Source organism: Nicotiana attenuata, chromosome 2, assembly GCF_001879085.1.
Source record: "Nicotiana attenuata strain UT chromosome 2, NIATTr2, whole genome shotgun sequence".
NCBI lineage: Eukaryota > Viridiplantae > Streptophyta > Magnoliopsida > Solanales > Solanaceae > Nicotiana > Nicotiana attenuata.
Genome location: NC_031990.1, coordinates 43,827,595 through 43,845,629, shown reverse-complemented (window position 1 = coordinate 43,845,629; position 18,035 = coordinate 43,827,595). Strand labels below are relative to the sequence as shown.

The 18,035-nt window shown below is 38.4% G+C and overlaps 1 protein-coding gene across 1 annotated transcript; it reads left to right on the top strand.

Annotated features, from left to right (window-relative positions):
* On the top strand, nt 555–17,138 carry LOC109208350 (WD repeat-containing protein 82). Its single transcript, XM_019371456.1, has 10 exons — nt 555–696; nt 2,950–3,050; nt 10,639–10,748; nt 10,828–10,894; nt 11,429–11,528; nt 13,541–13,657; nt 13,729–13,866; nt 13,993–14,071; nt 16,087–16,136; nt 16,673–17,138. Exons 1-10 carry the CDS (start codon nt 625–627, stop codon nt 16,835–16,837), a joined length of 999 nt encoding a protein of 332 aa, XP_019227001.1. The 5' UTR covers nt 555–624; the 3' UTR covers nt 16,838–17,138.

Sequence of the window (18,035 nt, the reverse complement as noted above, 5' to 3'; positions counted from 1 at the left end):
TGAAATGAAAGAAAATATTTTTTCTACATCATAAAGAATATACTCATTTTGTCAAAATAAAAAAAGGTACTCTATTTACAACATGAAAAGAAAGTACTCTTAATAATATTTCTGTTTAGGGTGGGTGGTAAGCGAGGTTGGAGTGGGTGGGGTATGGTAGGGGTAGAGGTTAGGGTGGTTGGGGCTGGGTGGGGTAGGGTGGTTTGGAGGTGGGATGGATGGGGTGGGTGGGGAAGGGGAATATGGTGGAGAATGTTGAAAAAGAGTTTTGAAAAATATTTTCCTTCTTTTGATTGGAAAACGTTTTCCTCCAATCGGAAAAAAATGAGTTCATGAGTAAAATATTTTACACATTTAAACCAACCAAACATGGAAAAATCATACCTTCGTACCAAACACACCCTTAATTTTCTATAATTTTCAGAAGAGTAAATTAATATACATACACTTTTACTTTCAGAAACTAGTCAAACAACCAGACGACTTTTGACTGCAGCGTATATTGACAAAAAACAAAAAAGTGAGTTGCTCGACTATATTAACCCTATAAGCATAAAACTATTACAATAATTTTTCTGAGAAATTTCTTTCTCTCGCTCTGATTAAAGTTTCTCATATAGGAAGATGACGGCACTGTCGGAGCTCAACGATGACATTGTTCGTAGCATGACCGTAGCATCAGTCTTCTCAGATTTTGTGAGTAATCCCATCAAATTTTCAATATGGAACTGCTCTTGAATTCTAACGTTGTGATTTCCGGTGAACTCTTACGGTTTAATCGCCCGAGAATTAAGTCAATCAATTAATCCAAGCTAGCTGGTGTTGGTTCTGTATATTCAGCTCTATTCGTGTTCTTTACTATTGGCCTGAGAGTTTTAGTGAGAGTTTTACTGAACGATTGACAAGCATTCTGTTAAACGGCCTATTTTTTAAAATCAAAGACCTGACACTTGTGAATTTTTAACACACTTCTCTGGCGTGGTAGCATCTGAACTTACTCGACTTTGGGGGAGGATATTCAATTTCCTAATAATACCGGAACAATGTTATACAGAAGTAGAAGGGCTGAATCAGGAAAGAGCAAGTAGCAAACACACGGGCAAATATAGAATTTTAATGTTGAAAAATCAACAAACTGGCTTTTATTTTTATTTTTTTGTGAATATCGCGGATTATGGGCTATCTTGTTTGCACCCCCAGTAATCTATCAGGCAACTGTCCAACCAACAAGCAGGGATTTCATCAAGGGGTCCAAAAATATGCTCTCTTATATCTAGAGGAGAATTCAATGATTTATATATACACAAAAAGAATTTTCACCAATATACACTATATAATATTTTGGCGAAGGGAATTCAGTTGAACCCCCTTTAGTAAGTGTACTGCTACTAGGGCTGCAGCAGATGAGTTCATGGCTGATTATAGTGGGAGATTTGATCCTGAGATTTCTGGGTTGTTACTCCCATCCCTCAACTACTAGGCAATCCCCTTGGGAACTAGTATCGAAGAACTGATTTTTATTGAAGTAGAACACTTCGGCTTGAGATGGATATATGATCTAAAGAATTTCGCGTTTGACAACTTTGACAGCTTTACATAGTGGACTTCGAGTTTGAGTTGATAGAGAGATCATGATCAGGGCACTGTTTTCAATATATTGTAAATCAAGTGGTGTCTAATGAGTGTTTGTTATATCGCATCCTATAATTTTTATCCCCTATACAAACTCAAGGCTAGATGCTAATGAGTCCCTTTTGTTGGTATAAACTTGAAAATTTGAATAGTCTAGATAAATTCATGGATTTTGTTAGCTCCTTCAACTTCTACTAGTAACAGGTTCATTATTGATTATACAGGAGATACCTTTTTTTGCTCAGCTGATGTAACTTTGGCATCCTCTGTATGCATTCTAGTGAATTTTCTTATTTACTTGATGAAAAAAAATATCATACATCATATAATATTGAATTCGTAAAGATTTAAGTATGTCCTCAGAGCAATATCAATCTGCCATTTGTTTTTGTACCTATTAAGGAATCTCCTCTTTTGCAGAAAAGTTGAATTTCATGTGATAACAAATATATCTTATTAGAATAATGCTCACTCTCAATTAGACTTTGGCATAACCTATTTTGCTGAGAATCTAACAGCCTAAACGTCCCTAATGGTTAAAGTAGTTCTAGCATTTTCATGAACTCTGAAAAATGATTTAATAGAAAGAATTTAAGAAAGAGAGGCAAAGATGCATTAACACTAACAACAAAAGCAAGGATGAGAATATGGGAAATTGGTTACCTTGTTCATGTGTCTACCAGCTCCCTCTCCTGGATGCATTTATTTAGCTGTAGTAGAAACAGAAAATAACTATATCCACGATGCTTTATACTTTTAATATGCGGTCAAAGCATGGGATGCAGGCTTTAAGATATGGGCCCATTAGCTTTGGCCCTAACTCTATATATGTGTTAAGAAATCCACTAAATATGTACAAATATTAAACTCACAACCGAGTTACTAGCACTTGATGTTGCTATCCTAGAATCCATAACCCACAAAAGGGTCAAATCCTGGATCTGCCTCTGCCTCTGGGTCAAGAAACCCTTTATCCTGATTAGGATGGAGGAGGTTAATGAAGAATAACAATAAGCAAGCCAAGGGACAGATCCATACTTTTCACCCTACACATTCATGCTCTTTATGCAACATCACACTTTCAATCTTTCATGACCTTTCTTTTTTCTGGCCCTTATACTGGCTTGTAGCTTTACTTGAAATTCTGCAATGTACGAGATGTGCTTATAGATATTGTTAATACTTGTTTACAAAAGGTTCTTAAATCGAATCAGTAGTGATCTATATAGTTTGACAAATTGTTGTTTCAATCTATTAATTTTTAGTTTTAGATCTATGACAACTTTGCTTTTACCCTGACATATCTCTTTCTTTTAGGGCGGGCAGATAAACTCACTTGATTTTCATCGGAAAGAAGATTTGCTGATAACTGCAAGTGAGGATGACTCAATTCGACTTTTTGACATTGCCAATGGGAAGTAAGTCCTTGAAACAAGCTTGCAAGAAAAGGTCTTCCTATAATTTTCTTTTGTATCATCCACTTACAGTGCTGCATCAGGTCATGAATCATGCCAAATTTGTGGATTAAACATCATAAATTATTCATCAGTATGATATTTATAGTGTCGTCTGAGATTGGATTTGGGTTTATAGAACAAGACTAGAATAGGAAAAATTATAGCAACAATCCTTGAATATACTATTGTTCTTGTTCAGAGCATAATCAGGGTACAAAACCTTGAGTGTGTCTTTCTCTCCTTTATTTAAAGACCTGATGCTTCTCCATCAGAGCATTGTCCATTTTGTGGGCTTATCAGGTTCTGTCAACACCATATTGTTCCTGCTTGCAAATTCTGGCGAATGACTTCAGTCTTCACGTTCTTTAGTGTTAAATTTTGTGTAGTTTTGGACTAAAATTTTGAAGTTGGTGAATCTTTGCAATATCTAACGGGCATATGGACAGATTGCGTGACCTTCATCTGGCATCAAGAGTTCATAGTTCATATAGTAGTCTTTGTCTGTGGTTATGTATTTTCAAAAGGCCACATGCTTTCTTAAAAACTTAGCAATCCTTCAAGCAGTATAAGATGTTACATAAGGAGATCCTCTTCTTCTGGAAAGTGTCTTATCACACCAACTCATACCTATTCTCTTCATTTACGCGGGATTAAAAAAATGTGAAGAACTTCAATAGAAGTGCATTTGAAAGACTTAGTGGGCGTTGGACATAAGAATTGTAAAATTCCGGGAAAAAATGAAAAAGAAATTTCAAGTGAAAATGGTATTTGATAATTAGAGTTGTGTTTGGACATGAATACAATTTTGGGTTGTTTTTGAACTTTTGTGAGCGATCTGAAGTGAAAATTTTGAAAAATAGCTTTTTGGAGTTTTCCAAATTTTCGAAAAATTCCAAAATTCATCTTCAAGTGAAAACTGAAAATTTTATGGTCAAACACTTATTTCGAAAAAAAGTGAAAATTTTTCAGAAAAAAGTGAAAAAAATTTCATGGCCAAACGGGCCCCTAGGTTCACGGGAAGATTGCATTAGGCTGCAGGAGCCATTCCATAGAAAAAGCTAAAGTTTAGAGACAAAAAGGGACTGAAAATTTTTGGTCATCCTAGAATTGCCTCACTGGTTGATTGGTATGGGGAACTGAGATGTTCACTTCCAAAAGTGGTCATTATATCAAAACAAGAGTGCAAGGTCTTGACCGTGGTAGTTAAGGCCTATATGAGACTATTTCAGAAAGTTAAGGGACTCATTCTTTAGGGCTCTTGAGCATGAAAAGCAACTTTAATATGATTGTTTGAGCTATGTTAAGAAGCGTGAGTGTACCTCAATTTTTTGACTATATATTGGTGTCGTCCTATGGGCTGTGGCTGATTTATTTTGACTGTTGATTATGTACCAAGGGAATGTGGATAAATTACTTATTCAAATTCATTTCTAATTATCTTCAAAAAAAATTTATCTTCATTATCTATCATTCATATGAAAGTCTGTCAACGATAGAATCTAGTTCGTACTAGTTCCGCAATTGACAAAAGAAATTAGGTTGGGGGAACATATTTTTGGGGAGCATATTCTATTACCTTGTGCTTTTTTCTCCATTTTGAAATGTTGAATGAATATTTATACAGCTTAGGCCTCGGACTGATTCAAATCGTGATTTTTTTTTTTGATGAAGTAAGTGGTATATTAATAACAAAAGCATCCAGAGGATGCAGAATTACAAAGTAGGACAAGTATCAGCTCATAATGTAGACAAAAACAATCAGAGGATTATGGAGCTGATAAATTCCAAAAAGAGGTCAGGATTATATACAGGGGTATGGTTAACCCAACTAAAAAGGAAAACTAAACATCTAGCCTTAAGTTGACATCTGGCAGTTGAAATACCATCAAAGCATCTTTGATTCCTCTCAGTCCATAAGCACCACAAAATAGAAGCAGGAACCATAGACCAGATTTTCTTGATGGATTTGTCAACTTCCCAGTAGCTCCAACACACAAAGGCTTCCCTGACACTGCATGGCATAGTCCAATGCAGTCCAAAAAGTGAGAGGAACATAGACCATAGGTCAGTTGCAACTGAACAATGTAGAAACAGGTGATTGATCGATTCCGAGTCGCAGAGACACATGTGACATCTGTTGGCTAATTGGAAATTCCTTCTGATGAGGTTGTCTTGAGTTAGGCAAGCACCATGTAGAGCAGTCCAGCAGAAAGCACTAATCTTTGGAGGGAGCTTCGTCTTCCATATAAGTTTCCACGGCCATCGATCAATCAATACTTAATTAGAGCTCAGATTAAAATAACTTTCTTTGACTGAAAAAGAGCCTCCCCTCCTGTTGCCCCATTTAAGTTTGTCCATAATCTGAACTTTGACTGAAGCACTTTGGAGAGTACCAAGAAGAGCCAGCAAGTCCTCAATCTCCCAGTCATTCAGGTTTCTTCTTAAGTGAGGGCACCATGAGTTCTCCGCCCAATTCTGAGCAACTGTAGAATCTGGGTTAGACGCAAGTGAGAACATTCTTGGATAAGCATTTTTCAATGTGGTAGTTCCTATCCATAAGTCCTTCCAGAATAGGATATGTTCACCATTGCCCAACTGGAGTGATGTATTAAGTGAGAAAGAATCCCACAATGACCTGATGCCCTTCCATAGCCCACAACCATGAGGAGTATTAGCAAAACTAGAGCACCAGTGGCTGTCACAACCATACTTGGCTTGGACTACCTCCTTCCAGAAAGCCATTCCTTCTTTATTATACCTCCAGTGCCATTTCATAAGCATACTCTTGTTGTGTAAAGCCAAATCCTTGACCCCTAGTCCCCCAAGCGACTTAGGGAGAACCTTAGCCCACTTCACAAGGTGAAATTTATGTTCTTTATTGTTGCTCTCCCATAGGAACGAACATCTGAGTTTGTCAAGCTGTTTCTGAACACTAGCTGGAAGTTTGAAGAGGGACATAAAGTAAGTAGGTATGCTATCCAAAACACTGTTAATAAGAGTTATTCTGCCGCCTAGGGAGAGATATTGCTGTTGCCAGGAAGCTAATCTCTTCTCAAATTTTTCAATGATTCCATTCCAAATAATAGTAGATTCGTGACTAGCACCCAGAGGAAGGCCTAGGTAAGTGGTCGGGAAGGACCCTATATTACAACACATAATTTCAGCCAAATCCTCTAAACCGGGAACTACATTAACAGGATATATGATGCTTTTAGACATGTTAACATGTAGCCCTGACAAAGCTTCAAAAATCATCAAAGTGAGACTAAGATAATGAACTTGAGTCTTCTCAGCACCACAGAAAATAAGAGTATCATCAGCAAACAGCGAATGTGAAACTGAGATTGAATGACCAGATCTACTGCCAACCCCAAAGCCCTCTAACCAGTGCAGTTGTTTGGCCTTGTTCAGCATGTTACTGAGTCCCTCCATAGCTAGAATAAAGAGGAAGGGGGATAAAGGATCCCCTTGCCTTATTCCTCTCTTGGGAGAAAAAAAACCAACCGGGCTTCTATTTACCAGAACAGAATATTTGACTGTGGAGAAGCAAAATTTAATCCATTTGATCCATTTAGCACCAAATCCCATCTGCCTTAGAATGGAGATGAGATATTTCCAGTTGATTTTGTCAAATGCCTTCTCTATATCAAGCTTGAATATCAACCCAGGTTCACCACTTTTCAGCCTCTAATCTAAGGCTTCATTAGCAATAAGAGCAGCATCTGTTATTTGTCTACCTTTGATGAAAGCATTCTGATAGCCAGAGACCAGCTTCCCAATAACCTTTTTTAGTCTTTCAGTAAGTACCTTGGCCACTATCTTGTACATACTGCCAGTGAGACTGATAGGCCTGAAATCCTTAGGTTCAAGAGCTCCTTTCTTTTTGGGAATGAGGGCAATGAAAGAAGCATTAAAGGATTTTACCATATGACAATTACTGTGAAAATGGTTGAAGGTTCCCATGACCTCCTGTTTGATAGTTTCCCAACAGTTTTGATAAAATGCCATTGTAAAACCATCTGGACCGGGACTTTTATCAGGGGCAGAAGAGTTGATGGCATTCAAAACTTCTTCCTCATCAAAATCAGCTTCCAATGCCTCCATCTCCTCATTGTTTAGACAGCCCAAGCCTTCGAAAGTAGGGTTTGGTCTCCAATCTTCATTCTCGGAGTAAAGGTCCCGATAGAACTCCAAAATCACACTTTTAATTTGCTCCTTGTCTTCAATAATATCTTCTCCCACCTGGATTCTGTCAATACAATTATATCTCCTGTTGGAATTGGCTAATTTTTGGAAATATTTAGTGTTTCTGTGCCCCCTCCTTTAACCACAGGCATCTTGACTTTTGTCTCCATGATGTCTCTTCAGATCTGGCAAGCTGCTGCAATTCCAACTTTAACTGCAAAATTTTATTGGATTCAGCTTGAGTCTTCAATCTTCCTTCTGTAGCATGCTCCATTAGTAATAGTTCATCAAGTGCTATATTAGTTCTAGTACTAACTCTACCAAATACTTCCTTATTCCAGATTACTAGATCTTTCTTGAGTAGCTTCAGCTTTTGAGCAAGAATAAAGTCGGGGGATCCATTCACCAGATAACCTTGCCACCATTGTTTGATCATAGCACCAAACCCTTCATGTTGCAGCCACATGTTCTCAAATTTGAAGTAAGAAGGTTCATTAGTCCAGTCCCCGCACACCAATGCAATAGGTCTGTGGTCTGAAACCACTTTGGGAAGAGCTTGCTGTTGAACAGAGCCAAAAAAATCATTCCATTCCGAAGAAATCAAGAACCTATCGATTCTTGAGGTTTGCAGGGAATTTTCACCTCTAGCCCATGTGTAATAAGCCCCTTGGAAGTGGAAGGTCTACCAAACCCATGTCTTGAATAAATTCAGAGAACATCCTCATAGCCCTTGATCTTCGAGTGCAGTTAAATCTTNTACTTCTCTAAACGAACATACATTGAATACCCCCCACTCACCCTAACCTCATTCCACAATCCTCTCACAGCAGCCAATTCATCCCAAAATTCAATCCTTTCCCAATTAGAGTGAGGACCGTAAACACCAATAAAGCAAAATCTGAAATCAACATGAACCCCCTCTAGCATAGAAGAGATAGAGAATTGACCTTGCTGAGACTCGATGCAATTCCAATGTCTTTTATCCCACAAGATGATAACACCTCCTCTGTTGCCTATAGCTTTCAATTCAGTCCAGCCGACCTATCTTGACCCCCAGATCTGTCTAACAATATCCACTGAACAATTATCTGTCTTGGTTTCTTGTAAGCAAAGAATGTCTGGTCTCCACCTCTTGACTAGTGACTTTATTGTGTCTCTTTTGCTCATGTCATTGAGCCCCCTAATGTTCCAGCTGATGATTTTAGCCTTCATTCGGAAAAGGCTTTGTGGTACCTGCCCCTAACTGAACCTTCACCCTTTTCATATGTAATTGAACACTCCAGCTTCTTTGCTTCTTTTTCCCCTTTGTTCTTTGATTTCTTCTCTGCAGTCCCCTTCAGCCCTTGCGTGAGCTTCTGAAGTTGCCTCTTTTGCTCCATTCGAAGGATCATATCAAAGATTTCATGTTCAAAACCAGATGAATTAATTCCAAAAGCCTTGCATGTTTTAGTCATGGCTACCTTGGTCCAGTGGGAGGTTTCGATGATCATTGGAGTGTTGATAGTTGTTTGCCCTAACCCTTCATGCCATGGTAGGGACATAGTTTCGCTGCCAGAAGGAGAAGAGATATCAGGATCTTGGAGTCTTACCATGGAGAAGTTGGGGAAATTCGATGGAAGAGAGAGGAGTGAAGGGTTTTGACTTGGATCAGCTTCATCATCAGCATCTTCTTCTCTGTCATCGGAGTCACCGTACCCAAAACTGGAGATAGAAACAGCGGCCATCTGATTTGAGGGGGTAAGGTTAGGCTCCCTTTGCAAAATCATAGGTGGGCTTCCAGAATTAAAGAGTGATTGGGCCGGCCCAAAAGATTTAGCTCTCCATTTCATTATTCCTTTCCCTTTAGAAATAACCTTGGCCCTCTTACCTTGCTTATTGTTATTGTAGTATTTGTGGTCCATCACCAGAGGGTTAGTAAAGTTAACTGACTTGTTGACCTTTGAGTGGGCCTGCTTTTTTGTTGGACCGGGCCTAGATTGATATTCAAATTTTAAAACAGCAGGCGTGTGTCTCGATGCAGCCATCTCGTTAGACCAAAGGTCTTTGGACCTTTGGTCAATAGAAAGTGATTGAGAGCTAGTTCCGGCAGCAGCGATACTGCAGTGGCCATCTGGAATAATGGAGATAACAAAGACCAAATCTTCCACAACCAGGTCAATTTTACTTGGAGGATCTTGGCCTGAGTCCTTGATACAAATACGAGCCCACAGGAGGTTGTTTCCGTTCTTGGTGTCTACATCTACATCTATGTAACCACCACAACAATTGCCGATGAACTTTAATGTTTTTTCAGACCACCCATGCAACGGAATCCCAAAAGCCCTTACCCATTTTTGACCTAGAAGATTCTCAGAGATTTTTGTACCCATGGTCGGAGACCACCAGTCGAGGGGGAGTCTTCTCCCGTTCCAGAACCATTCGCCGAACTTGACCCTTTCAGCCTCCTGCCTCGAGGGAAGCTCGAAAAGGAAGAGATTGTGAGTTAGAGGCTTAACTCGCATACCAGCCATCACTTTCCATCGACTAGAGAACCATGTTTGAAGCACTTCAGGTTGAGGATCAGAACAAAAGGAGTCATTGAAGGTTCCGACTAGGCAGCGAGATAAAATCTTCCTGTTTCCGTCTTCTGGGTTGGTCTGAGATTCAAAAACCGGCCATTTTTGCACGCTTGCTGCTTGAAAATAAGATAGGTCCGGCGAGGTGAGAATCTGTGATGAAAAGTGTTGGGGTTCCCCAGAAATCTTAGGATCTTGTCTGCCACATCACACCAGCCCAGGTTGTAATCCTTCTCCGGGATTATGATCGCCGATTTCCTTTCGCCAATCCATTTTTCAACTCGAATGAAGCGGCCATATATGTTGTAATTTTGATATACTCTGTGAACAAGATTCTGTTGTTTTCTTCCCCATTTCCTGTAAACATCACCTGAACCCCTGGAAGCTTGCTTGAAGTTATCACATACCCATCTCAGATTGTCCTCATCAATTTTAATTTTGCTAATAAAACGGGCACTCCTTTCTGTGAAAAGGAACCACCTAAGATGACCATCACTAATGTCAGAAAGTTCAAAAGATTTGTCTCCTGCAATAAAAAATAGCTTTCCCCCCATGTTAAAACATTGACTAAGCCGGAGGGAGACCTAGCCGGAGGAGAGAAACGATGGTTAGGAATAGGTGCACATTTCCCAAGTCAGAGCTTTTTTAAGAGGCATTACTTTTATTATCATAGTTCTAGGAACTTCAAATCGTGATTTTGTTTGGTACTTCAGCAAGTTTTAGCTTTTGCATAATGCAACTAATGTCTCTATGAGCTATCTTAACTAGACCAGAATATATAGTTCCTGTAAGTTCTTTTTGACCTTCAGGTTGCTGAAGACTACATATCATAAGAAGCATGGAGCTGATCGAATATGCTTTACCCACCACCCTCACTCTGTTATATGCTCTTCAATACACAACTTGGATTTGCATGGAGGTGATTCTCTTTGGACCAACTTTTGATTTTGCATTACATGAAAGGGTATTTCACATTTTTGCTTCCTGTCTGCTGCCAGAATCTTTGCGGTACCTATCCATGTATGATAATCGATGCCTTCGTTACTTTAAGGGACATAAAGAGAGGTAGGGTGCTTTTTTCTTGGTATTTATCTCTGGAATGATTAAAAAATTGTGCATTTTCGGTAGAAAAGTTAGGGACTGACAATGGACCTCCTTGGTTGTTTTATAAATGCTTACAACAACAACTACGCCTCAGTCGCAAACAAGTTTTATAAATTTTTACTATGTAAAAACAGCCGGAATGGGTGAAAATGTCCCTAAAATGCTAGATTTACTGATTTATCTTTACGCCTTTGCTCAAACAATTTCTTTTGGCTTGAATAAGATGTTATGGAGATTTATACATTTTCTCTCACAATAGAAATAAAAAATGTTATAATGTAGAAATGAATAAAGGGTGAGGACAAGATGCCCTAGAAAATAGGCAAAACATAATGGACTTTTAATGGGGTGACATTTTAGGTTTATTTTATGTGCAGTTAACAGTCAATAGTCATCAGTTGAGACGAGAGTATATTTTTCCTGTTGTCTTCCTTCCTACCCCTGGTTTATGACATATTGATTATCTTCATATCTATAACTCCGACTTGGATGCAGGGTTGTGTCACTGTGTATGTCTCCAGTTAATGACAGCTTCATGTCTGGTTCTCTTGACCATAGTGTCAGAATATGGGATCTTCGTGTAAATGCCTGCCAGGTTGGTATCACATCTTTTACTAAATAAGCCTGGTCTTCAATTATCAAAGATATATTAGACTTAGTGACTTTAGTTAGCCTTTAATACTTTGAGGAAGTGAATCCTTTTTTATTGGGGATAGTGGTGGTGTGACCAACTTGCTTAAACCTTGACTAATCCGCTGGGTACCTGTTACTTTCTGTCAGCGTAGGTACCGGGTAACTCTGTACGTCAAGGCTTAGATAGATGGAAAGAAATTACCTAATGTTTGCTTTGCCTCTTTTGCGACTTGAACTCTGGTCACCATGGTCCGTTCCAGCTTTATTGACTATTAGGAGGCACCCTTTAAGGAAGTCTAATTGTGCAATTACAGGGTTAGTAACATAAGAGAAAAGGTGTTATTTGGCACACATTCATTGTGAAATGTCCTCCCTTATCTTAGTGAGGCCAAATGTAATGAGTGATGGGATTTAGAAATACTAGGTGCTATTCCAATCCAATGAACAAAACAAAGAAAAACTGAAACTAATTAAATCAACTTCCCGACTAGTTGAAGAGTTAGAAGAATCATTTCTAGAACCGAGAACCACAAACATTTATCTTTTACGGTTGAGCTATTTTCTCTGGTTGGCGGCTGCACTTGGCAGTTGTAAGTTGTAACTGTGATTCCCATTTATGATCTTTGCAGTCGTCTCCTAAAACTGTTATATCATGTTAGGCACAACTTAAAAGTAGTATTTGGTGTCATGTCTTCATGCAAGAACGAGATTTTCAACGAAGGATAATTTGTTCTTTAGGAACAAACATTGGTGCATAACTGCATTTTATCTTAGATTACTCAGACTAGGTAGTCATCAAACTGAAAGAAGTGTATTTGTTGAAAATCAATTGTGCAAGTCACAAAATCGATACTGTATCAGTTCAGTGCCGACTCTAGGGGGAGGCCATTAAAGCAATTGCTTTACCTCCCCCCCCCTCCCAAAAAAAAAATTGAAGGCCCCAATTTTATTACAATTATTTAGTATTACATATGTTGTAAATTATTATCATTATTAAAAAGATACTAGATTTATGGCTTTTTGGGGAATGTGATAAGAGGTTACTTCGATAAATACTTGAATTTCATAATAAATATGCAATATGTAAAAAAGAACAATTTGATGACGTTATTGACAATTAAAAAAGTAAAAATGAAGTCTCTTGTAGTATCTTTTAGAGTTGATATTTGTTATAAAGAGTGGATCAAGCCACTTTTTCAATTCATTAGGCTTGAACTAATCCGAATGTATGATTATATCTTAACATGTACTTAGCAAAGTGAGAACATTAGATGATGAGAACTTATAAAAAATTATCTTAACCATGGATGTTAATATTGTCGAAGCTTCGGTGAGTAGAGTTATCTCGATGGTAGGAGCTAGCAGGTACCCCAGTGCCTTGGCAAGATAAGTACAAGATGGTCTAAACACCATCTTTACAAAACAAAAAGAAAAAAAAATAAATTAAGATTTGGCTTTAGGCCACCAATACCGTTGAACCGCCTCTGTATCAGTTCTTATTCCTCTATACTCTTCAAGCTTGGACTTTTATGTTAATTGATGATCTCGGATGTTAATTCTCCAGCGTTTATAACATAACATTTCGATAGCCTACCACTAATAGACGCGTACTCCCAAGTTCAGCGTGAACCTTTCGATGGTCTGACATTGTGGCAGAAATAGACTCAGATTACACCCATTTGCTTGCACGCATGACTGATATGATGATACTATCTATTCACTTGTTATAATAAAGCACACAGAAGATATTTTGTATGTATGTGTTCTAGCAATCATACATAATCTATGCCTTTAGTCCTACATACTCTCAAGCAGGGTGGGTGCTAATCTGCTGATATGTGTTAGCCTTCATGAGCTCTCACAAATATTAGTTCATTAGTGTACAGAACACCAGCAGTTGGTACTACTAGCTAGTCAAACTTCTACTGCATGAAACACATGTTTGTGATATGCGCTCACTCTTGTAGTTTTCAGGGAATTTTGCGTCTAAGAGGTAGGCCTGCAGTTGCTTATGACCAACAAGGCCTTGTCTTTGCAGTGGCAATGGAAGGGGGTGCCGTCAAATTGTTTGATTCAAGATCGTACGACAAGGTTTGTGCCTCTAAAGTTCAGCTTGCTTAAGATTACAGAGAATGAATTTGGTCATGTCTTATGATATGTAGGGACCCTTTGATACCTTCCTAGTTGGGGGAGACACAGCTGAGGTTTGTGACATAAAATTCAGCAATGATGGAAAATCAATGCTCTTAACAACTACTAGTAACAGCATCTATGTCCTTGACGCCTATGGAGGAGAGAAGGTTACTTTTCCATCAGAATTTTTTCCTCTGTCTGCTCTAGATTCTCTTTTTTTGTTCCTCGTATTTTCCATGATGTTTTACGACCTTATCCAACACCTAAAAGACTCAACCATTTTACTGGCGCAGCGGTGTGGGTTTAATCTGGATCCCTCCCCAACAGCAATGGAGGCAACCTTTACACCAGATGGCCAATATGTTGTTTCAGGTATTAGATTAAATTCTTTGAGCTTATTTTTGACTGTAGAAGAATTGTCCTATATTATTGTTGGGACTTAGATATTAGACTTAGTGGGTTGGTGTTAGGATACCGTAAGTTTACCTTGAGCATGCCGAGGTCTTGATCTCAAGCAAACAATTGCTTATTTGAAAGTGAACGTGATAATAAAATTTAGCTGTCTGTATTACTTGGAGATTTTCGATAAGATAGTAAGCTGTATATCGGTGCTTTCCTTGTAATGCAGCTGGAAAAACTTCTATTTATTTGAAAACATATTACTCCCTCCATTCCAATTTATGTGAACCTGTTTGACTGGGCACGGAGTTTAAGAAAAAATAAGACTTTTGGAATTTGTGGTCCTAAACAATTCAAAAAGAGGTCCAGAGTATTTTTGTGGTTATAAAAGCTTCTCAGTAAGGTTAGAATTGTAAGTTTAAGCTAAATAGTTTTCAAATTTAGAAAGGGGTCATTCTTTTTGGTTTCCAAAAAGGAAATAGGTTCACATAAACTGGAACGGAAAGAGTACTAAATTGTGGGATGACGATTTATATGTTCAAGTAAACCGTTAAGCCCTGATTTGTCTGGGAGTCTGTGTAGTTGATGGGATGTTGATTGACATTGTTGAAATTTTTAACACCAGTGTGTAGTCGAAGCTAAAATTTCCGAGACCTTTTTTCTCTTGGTTTCCAAAGTTTTCGGAAATGAAAGTGCCATTTTGTGATAATATACCAATGTTGCGTGATATTGCCTTTTATTATTGAGATAGTATGTCAATATTGTGCGGTATAAGTATCTAACATAATAATCTCAGGACTTATCGAGAGCGATGTTATGTGCACAAAGGAAGTTTGTTATGCTTTTCAACAACTTTTGTGATGTAAGAAATAAATGCAACTTTGTCCGCAAGGGAGTGACAGATTGGTTGAGGTGTAGGAGTAATAAATTGGATTTCCCATGTTCTAAACCTTGCTACAACGATCATTATAAACCCACTTTGCTCCAGCCTCAGTGTGTAGGTTTACCTGGCGTTTATGCTTGTGGACTGTAGCAGGCTGCCAGATGAATTAGTTGAGTTCGTGCAAGCTGTCCGGGGACATAACTGTCGTCAAAATATCTAATGCACTCTAGGAATATCATAGTGGTATTAAATACTTCCAGAATACCTGCCCAATCTTTATACCTTTTTGGTCCTATGTTGCTGGAATCTTTCAGCCTGACCTTGGGAAACAAACTCATGTTAGTTGCAAGTTGTGCATAGGTTTCATTTGGACGTACTACACAAATGTTAACCATCTTGATCTTGCATGAACTTGTTTTCAATTTCTACCTTTCAGTGATTAAGGATCATTACTGCTCAAAAAAAAGAAAAGGATAAAGAGTAAGAGAGAAAGAGTAGACCTATAATCTTAGAGCATGACCAGTAGGATTCTTGTATTTAAGTTGTGAAAACCAGTAGCCATGTATAAGCACAATAACTTGACGGTCATCAGTATTTGACACTCTTTCGTTCCTTTCAGAAAAAAGTTAAATGAAAAAAGAACATTCTTGCATGGAAGCTAGTACGTATTGCAGGCATTGTTTGAGCAGAAGTTGAGGGAAAAGAAATTTTGGCATTAGGCATTCTGGTGCAAACAATCTTTGGGTATTGGTGATCTCCTTGGGAACAGCATAGTGACGGGTAATTCAGAATCAGAAGGTCCAGTCTAGGGGATAAATCAATAGGAAATGTTATTTGCTTCGTAAGAATAAGAATTCACTTCAATGAAATGAAAGAGTTTCACGGGAATCATCATGTATCTGCATTGCCTGCAATTTAATAACTTTTTATCTGTGCCTCTGCTTTGACGAGAATTGTTCTTTTGATTCTGCTGTCGAAGCTTGGTTCTTATTTTTCATCATTTTCGTAATAACAATTGCACACTGTCAAATGCAAGCTTGAGGCATTCTACTCTATGATCTTGTTTTTGATACTAGAACTAAGATGCTTTGTGTTCATGTTGAAGGTTCAGGAGACGGAAACTTGCATGCATGGAACATCAACACACTAAATAAGGTAAACCACCCCCACCCCGTGTGTGTGTGTGTGTGTGTGTGTGTTAGCCTGTAACAGCTGTTATTTGTGGATAAAATGGACAAATAGCTACTTTTCTGCCCTGTAATTGAAAAATACCACTCTCATGGAGTATTAAATTCCACGGACGAAACTCCATAAATTCCATGACACTGGATATTTTTCAATTACAAGGCTGAAAAGTGGCTGGCCCGCACTGTTACTACTTATTTGATTCTGTATCATTGATACTTCTGTTTGAGTGGCCTGCCTTCTTGTGCCCTTATTACTCATGGGAAAACTTCTACTGTCTGTGTGTAAACCAGACCGATTAACACAGGACATGTATCTTTTATATGCACCTTTATCACTGACCATAGTTAATCGATGTATAATATCACCTCAATTTATTGCTTAACGATGGTATACTAATAGTCTGATGAAACACTGGGTGTAAATAAGATTTTTACATTACTCATCAGCACAGTTTATGGATTCTTTTATCTCCCTAAGGGCTAAGAGGTTGCCTGTTTTGATAGGTTTCTAGCTGGGATAGCCACATAGGCGTCCCGTCCTGCTTGAAATGGGCACCAAGAAGAGTAATGTTTGTTGCTGCATCATCAGTTCTTACCTTTTGGATCCCTAATCATGGAGGTGCTGGTAATGCCGCTGGAGCCCAGACAGAACAAGTTACTCTTCAATGACGTTTTCTAGTGTTCATATATCGTTACATGTGTATTTGTATACCCTTGAGCTGCTTAAATCGAAACTTGGTGAGCTGATCCCCTCTTGGAGTTTGTTAACATTCTTGGTTCTTCTGAGCGCTTTCTATATCCCAAGGTTTGATATTAGGGTCTTCGAGTGACCATCTCGAAATTTTATTGGTCCTTTTAACCTTTTCCTTCAACTATACTATATGTGTAAGGATCTTAAAATGGAGGTAGCATGTGTCTATTTTGTTTTCTTTTTGGAAAACAATAGAGTTGGGGCTGCGTGGTTATCTTACATGAGCTCCTGTTCTAAAAAAATTATTTTTTAAAATTTTTCATATTTGATTGGCTTAAATATTTTAGAAAATATTTTTTTATGACTCAATTAGAGGAAATTGACTTCTCTACAAAGGGAAGAGAAAACATTTTCTAAAACACTCTTTGAACCTTAACTTTACCCCCTAATCCACACCCTCATCATCCCGGCTTCCAGACTAACCTACCACCTTGCACCCCGACCACACCCCTGACATCCTCTAACCCACATCGGCAAACCTCTCCCTCTCCAACTAACAACTTTATCCACACCCTTGCCATCTCTGCCTGAGGGCCCAATTTATCCCTTGCACGCCAGTCACCCCAGACCGACCCCCACCATGACACCCTGCCCCCGCAACCTTCCCCTCCTAAAATCCCCCGCCCCCAGCCCACCAACCACTCCTTCCGACCTCCACTGCTTCGCTCTTCCCCCTCCACCAAATTCATCTTTTATAGTGTTGCGTAAATTATTTATTTTTAAGAAATATTTTTTGCGAAATAACCAAATACCAAAAAATAAGTAAGAAAATCAATTATTTTTTAAGAAAATCATTTGCAGGAGAATACTTTCTGTGAAAAATATTTTCTTCATGCCAAATACACGCTAAGTTTCAAACCTTTAAATATAAGGGTTGGCAAAATGGCTTCGGAGCCTCTTAAACTTGTCGAATTTTCATCCCTGTAAATAAAATTATATTTTTTCCATCAGAACACTTCTATTTGACCAAATGAGCATTAATAAACACCTCTGACTGTGCGTGTGTATCAATCGCCTTGACTTGGATGACATGTCAAATACTTAGTCTTTATTATTTGACACATGTAATTTACGGGGCCCACCTTTTTTAAAAACTAAATTTGCCAACTTTATAAT